Consider the following 9094-nt stretch of genomic DNA (forward strand, 5'->3'; position numbering starts at 1 on the left):
GCTCTAAAACATATGCACCCCATATATACACGTCTGTCCTCTGCAAAGTTTAAATAATTTTTATTAAAACAGCATTTTCCAGCTTTATTATTATTATTATTATTATTATTATTATTATTATTATTATTATCTGAATGAATTATTACTTTTAGGAAAATTAAAGGCTGAGTGTTGATATTGTGTAGAGCTTATTTGTTTTTTTGTTGTTGTTTTTTTTTGTGATACACTGCACCGTTCATGCCTTACCACTAGAGGGTACTATTAGACCTCTCTTAACCAAACACTGTAGTAAATCACTAGAGGGTGCAGTTTGATCTTGTTGAAGTGTGTTGAGTTTAAAAGGCTACATTAAGGCCGACTACCTAAAGCAGTGCCGGTTGAACCAGAATACAGATTTTAGGATTAGGGTGAGGACCAGGTCTGGGGTTAAGACCAGAGGACTGGATGTGTTAAAATTTTGGGTCGAGGTTAATAATTGTGCCTTTATTGTCCCAGTAAAATTCTTCTCATCATCTGTCTATCAATCCATCTTAGAAAGCCAGGGTCGACGAGCGGGTTCAGCCATGCTATGGTGTCCCCAGGAGCAGAGAGGGTTAGCGGCTCAATCAAGAGCCCAGCAGTGGCAGCTTAGTGCTATTAGTGCCACGTCATCTTCAAAACGGACCTTTTTTAATCCTGTTAGATCGTGTTTCTGCTCAGATTAAGCATCTGCTTCCTCAGATCTGTATATGATATAAAAGACTAAATTCCTCTGATGCCAGATGTTTCTATATAAAACATGGAACAGGTGTCAGTCAGCATGCATTAACGGCACGGCCTAGCCCCACACCAGGAGGCTACGACCAGTGTGGCCTAGCCCCACACCAGGAGGCTACGACCAGTGTGGCCTAGCCCCACACCAGGAGGCTACGACCAGTGTGGCCTAGCCCCACACCAGGAGGCTACGACCAGTGTGGCCTAGCCCCACACCAGGAGGCTATCCCAATGTGGCCTAGCCCCACACCACGGCGCTATCCCCAGTGTGGCCTAGCCCCACACCAGGAGGCTACGACCAGTGTGGCCTAGCCCAACACCAGGGGCTATGACCAGTGTGGCCTAGCCCAACACCAGGAGGCTACGACCAGTGTGGCCTAGCCCCACACCAGGAGGCTATCCCAATGTGGCCTAGCCCCACACCACGGCGCTATCCCCAGTGTGGCCTAGCCCCACACCAGGAGGCTACGACCAGTGTGGCCTAGCCCAACACCAGGGGCTATGACCAGTGTGGCCTAGCCCTACTCCAGGGCGCTACCACCAGTGTGGCCTAGCCCCACACCAGGGCGCTACCACCAGTGTGGCCTAGCCCCACTCCAGGGCGCTACCACCAGTGTGGCCTAGCCCCACACCAGGGCGCTACCACCAGTGTGGCCTAGCCCCACACCAGGAGGCTACGACCAGTGTGGCCTAGCCCCACACCAGGAGGCTACGACCAGTGTGGCCTAGCCCCACACCAGGAGGCTATCCCAATGTGGCCTAGCCCCACACCACGGCGCTATCCCCAGTGTGGCCTAGCCCCACACCAGGAGGCTACGACCAGTGTGGCCTAGCCCAACACCAGGGGCTATGACCAGTGTGGCCTAGCCCTACTCCAGGGCGCTACCACCAGTGTGGCCTAGCCCCACACCAGGGCGCTACCACCAGTGTGGCCTAGCCCCACTCCAGGGCGCTACCACCAGTGTGGCCTAGCCCCACACCAGGGCGCTACCACCAGTGTGGCCTAGCCCCACACCAGGAGGCTACGACAGTGTGGCCTAGCCCAACACCAGGAGGCTACGACCAGTGTGGCCTAGCCCCACACCAGGAGGCTATCCCAATGTGGCCTAGGCCCACACCACGGCGCTATCCCCAATGTGGCCTAGCCCCACTTCAGGGCGCTACCACCAGTGTGTTCGCCAGTCAAACTGATCCACCTTTTGATTGTATTAGCTAGCATGCTACTGTTTAGCCAGCCCCCTTCACAGTGTGTTTTATCTAGTGGTAGTTTTTTTTAATTGCTTAATCATTTTATATATTCTTTATATATATAAAATAATACACATATACAATTAAATAATTTTATATATTATACATTAATTTTTATTTGGATCCTAATTATCTGCTGATCTTGCACAAGGTTAGCTCGATAGCAGATAGCGAGTGCACAACAGCTAGCTTTACCTGTTGGTATCATCTTTATATGCCAGCGTAGCAACGACAATATTATATTCTTTGAACTTTATGCTAATAAGTGATTCACATTAATAAAGAAAGTTAAATAGCGACGCTTTATCCAGATAAAAACTTCTCAGTAATGATCAGTAATTTTATTTATTTTTTAATCTAGCTTATAGGTATAATAGGCCGCGAGAATTGGACAATTAATAGCGTGCACGATTTTAAACCAATGGAACAGTCGGGGGGGATAGGATTATTGATCTGCTCCAGAGAGGGAGTCCTATTCTATTGGCAGTACTTCTTCTCTACAGGGACTAGACAAGCTGTGTGTGTGCATTTGCACATCTGTGTCCAGCAATTGAACTTACAGTAGATGAATGCATTCATTAGAATGGGTGTCCACAAATATTTTAGACATATAGTGTACCGATATGTTTATATCGGTTCGGCCCACAGACCCTAAACCCACACATGAACCCCCCACACATGAACCCCACCCCCTTCATTAGCCTCAGTATTTGGACCTTCATAATCAAACAACCTCATTTCCTGTGTTCATGTGTTTACAAGAGAGCTTAACAAAAACGCTTCCTTCCTAAGGAGACACCTGTCGTGCTTCACAACCTCCTCTGCATTTTCTCTCTCTCTCTCTCTCTCTCTGTCTCTCTCTCTCTCTCTCTCTCTCTCTCTCTGTCTCTCTCTCTCTCTCCTCTCTCTCTCTGTCTCTCTGTCTCTCTGTCTCTCTCTCTCTCTCTCTCTACTCTGTCTCTCTCTCTCTCTCTCTCTCTCTCCTCTCTCTCTGTCTCTCTCTCTCTCTCTCTCTCTCTCTCTCTCTCTCTCTCTGTCTCTCTCTCTCTCTCTCTCTCTCTCTGTCTCTCCTGTCTCTCTGTCTCTCTCTCTCTCTCTCTCTCTCTCTCTGTCTCTCTCTCCTCTCTCTCTCTCTCTCTCTCTCTCCTCTCTCTCTCTCTCTCACTCCCACGCTCTGCATGCCTAGCCGTGCTCATAAACTCCCCCGTCCTGCACTAATGCTAATCAAGTGAACAGCAGGCTGGAGCTGAAGGGGCGAGATTCAGCTAAAGCAGCTCTGCTAGCCAACAGCCATGTTTGGCTGTGTGAATGTGAATTAGGCCTCTGTGTGTGAGAGAGAGAGAGAGAGTGTGTGTGGTGTGTGTGTGGCAAAAGTGCTGATTTACGATTAATTGACCTATCCACGCCCCCTACCTATACCTACATTTAGAGCATTATTAATATTCACCCTAAATGAGAGACTGTAGCTCCGCCTCCTCAGTGTATATCACAATACCTACATTTAGAGCGTTATTAATATTCACCCTAATGAGAGACTGGTAGCTCCTCCTCCTCAGTGTATATCACAATACCTACATTTAGAGCGTTATTAATATTCACCCTAATAAGAGACTGTAGCTCTCCTCCTCAGTGTATATCACAATACCTACATTTAGAGCGTTATTAATATTCACTCTAATGAGAGACTGTAGCTCCGCCTCCTCAGTGTATATCATAATACCTACATTTAGAGCGTTATTAATATTCACCCTAATGAGAGACTGTAGCTCCGCCTCCTCAGTGTATATCACAATACCTACATTTAGAGCGTTATTAATATATATTCACCCTAATGAGAGGCTGTAGCTCCGCCTCCTCAGTGTATATCACAATACCTACATTTAGAGCGTTATTAATAGTCACCCTAATGAGAGACTGTAGCTCCTCCTCCTCAGTGTATATCACAGTACCTACATTTAGAGCGTTATTAATATTCACTCTAATGAGAGACTGTAGCTCCGCCTCCTCAGTGTATATCACAATACCTACATTTTCAAAATCACAGTTGAGAAAAACAGCCCTGGAACTCCTTATTTGGGCAGGGCCGCTGACGACAGTAACAGCAGAGGCTCAGTGGTCTGTCGTTGGTCTAATTGCATTACCAGGATAAAATGGAAATGCTGATCCTGGGTCAGTGTTTCAGTGGGCTCTGTTGTGTCTCAGCTCCAGCGGGGAGCCGAGAGTCTTAGAGTATTTTTACACTCAAAGACGTCGCTGATCTGCTGTAATTGACCAGATAAACACACTCGCACACGTACACCTGATCTTTCATATGGCACTGCAGACAAAATCCCACTCAGCCGCTCTCCTGAATGTATTTGTTATTGGGTTTTTTTAAAAGTTGATTATTTACTGCACTATTTTACTGTTATTAGAGAAAAATGACGTCCACCTCACAACTTACAGGACTTCTGCTGCTCACGTTAGCCCTGGTGCTCAGATACCCACAGCAGGACACCTTCAGAGGTATTGTGGAGTCCGTGCCTCGATGGGTCAGAGCTGTTGTGGCAGGACAAGGGGACCTGCTCAATATTAGACAGGTGGTTCTAAAGTCTGATCACTGAAGCACTAAACAGGCTTTAGCATTAGCCCTTAGCCTACTATTACAGATGCTGATGTCCTCAATGGTGCAGGCTGGGAAGAATGTCCTTCTGTGGAGTTTCAGCACTAAGGCTCAGCGGCGAAAACAAAGGATCGGAAAACGCTTGATCCATTAAATATGTCTGATCCGGGATCAGATTGGACGTTCCTAGATATATGGCCTCTGGAACCAATGAAAATCTGATCCTAAAATGATGGGGGTTGATATATGATCATGTTGATTCTGGCAACAGACCAGGACAGGATTCACAGGACCTCCTAATAAAAAGGCCTGATATTAAAGACCGGCGCTGTCGTATTAATGAGCTGCTGTAGTGCGCGAGGCAGGCCGCTCGCCACACCTGCACACAGACAGTTAACGCAGCGTCTCGTGTGATAGGCTATCATTAGCTGATGCCTTAATTCTGCGCGTGTGGAGCGTCAGAGCTGTGGAGAGAGGCGCGTTCGGGGGCTGTATAAGCTGGGCAATTAGGAAAAGCAATCTGCAATATCTGCTCCCCTGGGGTACAGAGAGAGAGAGGGGGGGGGGGGCACTGAGCGATAGAGAGTGTCTGTCTCTTTAAGAGAGAAAAAGAAAAGAGAGAGAAGGAAGATGAGGGCGAGCGAGATAGAGAGAGTAAAAGGGAGAGAGAGAAGGGTGTGTTATAACAGTGCCTGTCTCTTTAAATAGAGAGCGAGAGAAAGAGAGAGGGAATGAGCGAGAGAGATATACAGTACAGTATAAATTGTATGTGTAGTGCTGAATGTGTGCACATACCTGTGTGTGTGTGTGTGTGTGTGTGTGTGTGGCAAGAGAGAGAAAGCGTGATTAATAGACTGTGTGTGTTAACATAGATTTTTCTCTTTTGAAGTGGAGAGAGAGATGGGGGGGCAGACAGCAGAGAGAGAGAGAAAGAGAGAGAGACAGAGAGAGAGAGAGAGAGAGAGAGAGAGAGAGAGAGACAGAGAGAGAGATAAGAGATTACTAATCTCAAATCTTAGACAAATAGAGAGAAAGAGAGATAGTGTGTGTATTTACACAGATTCTCTCCCTTTATGTGGAGAGAATAGTAGAAAGGAAAGAGAGAGAGAGAGAGAGAGAGAGAGAATAGTAGAAAGGAAAGAGAGAGAGAGAGAGAGAGAGAGAGAGAGCGAGAGAGAGAGAATAGTAGAAAGGAAAGAGAGAGAGAGAGAGAGAGAGAGAGAATAGTAGAAAGGAAAGAGAGAGAGAGAGAGAGAGAGAGAGAGAGAGAGAATAGTAGAAAGGAAAGAGAGAGAGAGAGAGAGAGAGAGAGAATAGTAGAGAAAGGAAAGAGAGAGAGAGAGAGAGAGAGAGAGAGAATAGTAGAAAGCAGAGAGAGAGAGAGAATAGTAGAAAGAAGAGAGAGAGAGAGAGAGAGAGAGAGAATAGTAGAAAGGAAAGAGAGAGGCGAGAGAGAGAATAGAGGGAAAGCAGAGAGAGAGAGAGAGAATAGTAGAAAGAAGAGAGAGAGAGAGAGAGAGAGAATAGTAGAAAGGAAAGAGAGAGCGAGAGAGAGAATAGAGGAAGGAGAGAGAGAGAGAGAGAGAGAGACAGAATAGTAGAAAGAAGAGAGAGAGAGAGAATAGTAGAAAGAGAGAGAGAGAGAGAGAGAATAGTAGAAAGAAGAGAGAGAGAGAGAGAGAATAGAGGAAGGAGAGAGAGAGAATTGGAGATGGAGAGAGAGCGAGAGAGAGAATAGAGGAAGGAGAGAGCGAGAGAGAATAGAGGAAGGAGAGAGAGAGAGAATAGAGGAAGAGAGAGAGAGAGAGAAGAGAGAGAGAATAGAGGAAGGAGAGAGAGAGAGAGAGAATAGGAGATGGAGAGAGAGCGAGAGAGAATAGAGGAAGGAGAGAGCGAGAGAGAGAGAGAGAGCGAGAGAGAATAGAGGAAGGAGAGAGCGAGAGAGAGAGAGAGAGAGAGAGAGAGAGAGAGAGAGAATAGTAAAAAGGAAAGAGAGAGAGAGAGAGAGAATAGGAGATGGAGAGAGAGAGAGAGATAGTGTGTGTGTGTGTGTGTGTGTGTGTGTGTGTTAGCACAGATTCTGTCGCTTTAAGTGGAGGTAGAGAATCAGTGCGTGCGAGGGGGAGGGGTGTGTGTGTGTGTTTGGCTGCGTTGGAACAGTCCTCCTGTAATGAGCAGATTTGAGAGACACCACAGAGAGAGATAGATAGGGAGAGAGAGAGAGAGAGAGAGAGAGAGAGAGAGAGACGAGCGTGCGGTCAGGAGAGGGGGAATAAGACGACAGCAGAGGGAAAACAGAGATAAGCAGTGATACATGAAAACCAGGCGAGGATCGGCGGGGGGGGACGGGCTGAAACCAGGGCCACGAATCCGGATCCCTCACCCATACACACACTCCCGCGGCGGCACGGGATTCTGATGTCGACCTAAAAGAGTGCAGAGGAGGAGGAGGAGGAAAGGAGCGAGAGGAAGAGACTGAGAGAGAGACAGCGAGAGAGAGAGAGAGAGAGAGAGTGAAGGGATTTATCTCATTGGATTTCTGCCTGGCTGTTTTCATTCGGAGACCAGGCACCAGGCAGACCTTTCCGACCAAGCTTTTGCACGATCACGCTCTCCGTGGGTCTTTCCCCCCCCTTTTTCCCCCCCTTCCCTCTCTCTCTCTCCGTCAGCATCCGTTTGCATCCGCAGCATGTCGGGATGGCAGGCGGGGGGAGGTTGGCTCCTGCCAGAAGAGCCGCGGCATGTGTAGAGGCGTAAACGCAGCCTGAAGCGCTGCCTGAACAGTCCTCTGGGTGGAATTGCAGGTTTCTAGGTGGGGCCTGGAGGCTCTGAGCCCTCGCGCCTGCGTGTGTTTGGATTGGGCCGAAACCTCCGGGGCGCGCCGGTGTGACGCCGGAGAAGACGCATGGCTGCCGCAGGGCCTTCCTCTGTCTCCAAGAGGCGGCCGCAGGAGACCGGCTCAGGAATGAATAACAAGCGCCGCTCTGGGAGAAGGATGGTGTGAGGAAGCGTGCGTTGTCCTGCTGGGTCTCCGCCGGCCTGGAACCTTCTCTGTCTTTCTTTCTTTCAGCCTCTTTGTTTTTTCTCCCGGAGATTCTTCTGGTTGTATCCTGCAACTGTTGGACGGGATCTTTGGTTTCAGCGTCTTCCTTCTTCTTTTCCCCCTTCCTGAAACCTGCCTTACCCTCCAGGACCTGCCCCGATACCTGGAACCCCCTTCCAGATCCCTCACAACCTCGGGTCTCTTTCTTTTAGCCTCTTTTTGGCCTCTTTTTTTTGGAGGTTTCTTCTTGTTGTTTTCTGCAACTGTTGGACGTGAGCTTTCGTCTGGGAGTCTTCATTCTTTTCTCTTCCCCTCTCCTGAACCCCCCCCCAACCTCCCTTTGCCCCCCGTACCTGCAACCCATCCAGATCCAGTTTCTTTCTTTAAGCCTCTCTTTTCTTTGAGGTTCTTGCTGTTTTAGCAACAGTTGAGCAGGAGCTTTCATTTCAGTGTTTTCCTCATTACATCCACCCCCCCTCTCCAAACCTCCAGACCTCCAGACCTCCCACCACCACATCTCCACACCTCTCCCGTTCACTTCTTCACCCCCCCTTTCCTTTGTTTTGACAGTATTGTTTGGTTAACTACTGTTACTGTTTTCTGCAACTGTTGAACGAGAGCTTTCATTTTAGTTCCCCGACCCCAGATCACCCCCGATCACCCCAGATCACCCCTGATCACCCCCGATCACCAACGCCTGGACCTTCTCCCCTCATCCCAACCTGGTTTCTTTTGCGCTCTCCCCCTCGCTTTTCTTTTCTTTCTTTTCGTTTTGAGGTTTGAGGTATTTGCCAAAACCTATTTCATGCATGTCCACTGGGGCAGGTTCAACTTTGATGATGGGGGGTCCTACTGCGGAGGGTGGGAGGAAGGCAAGGCCCACGGCCCACGGCATCTGCACGGGCCCCAAAGGCCAGGGGGAGTACGCCGGCTCCTGGAGCCATGGCTTCGAGGTGCTGGGCGTCTACACCTGGCCCAGCGGCAACACCTACCAGGGCACGTGGGCGCAGGGCAAGCGCCACGGCATTGGCCTGGAGAACAAGGGCAAGTGGGTGTACAAGGGCGAGTGACGCACGGATTTAAGGGCGATACGGGGTCCGGGAGAGCACGGGGCCAGCGGGAAATACGAGGGCACCTGGAACAATGGGCTGCAGGACGGTTACGGCACGGAGACCTACTCGGATGAGGTGAGACCTTAAAAGTTCCTAATGGTTCCTAACCGGTTCCTGGCTTGAACCTGTGGTCCTAGGAAAAACGGTTTACCGTATTTATCAAACTCACTCATATCTTTTACATTTCAGTGGCTCTTTAGTGCGGGCGCTGTAGGGCAGTGGTTCCCAGCCCTGGTCCTGGAGGATGTCCTGCCCTTTTAAACATTTTAGTGTTTACCCTGCTCCCAACCCACCAGATCCAGCTAATCAGCTAATCAACAAGACCTTCCTGAGTTA

The 9094-nt window shown here is 48.9% G+C and overlaps 1 protein-coding gene across 1 annotated transcript; it reads left to right on the top strand.

Moving 5' to 3' along the window:
• The first annotated feature begins 6756 nt into the window (after positions 1 to 6756).
• Positions 6757 to 9019, top strand: LOC140541515 (junctophilin-3-like). The gene is given in 3 exon segments (XM_072664182.1): positions 6757 to 8532; positions 8534 to 8833; positions 8948 to 9019. Coding segments are annotated over 3 exon segments (453 nt in total). The 5' UTR covers positions 6757 to 8451.
• The last annotated feature ends 75 nt before the right edge of the window (positions 9020 to 9094 follow it).

This window comes from Salminus brasiliensis, chromosome 19 (genome assembly GCF_030463535.1).
Source record: "Salminus brasiliensis chromosome 19, fSalBra1.hap2, whole genome shotgun sequence".
Lineage (NCBI taxonomy): Eukaryota > Metazoa > Chordata > Actinopteri > Characiformes > Bryconidae > Salminus > Salminus brasiliensis.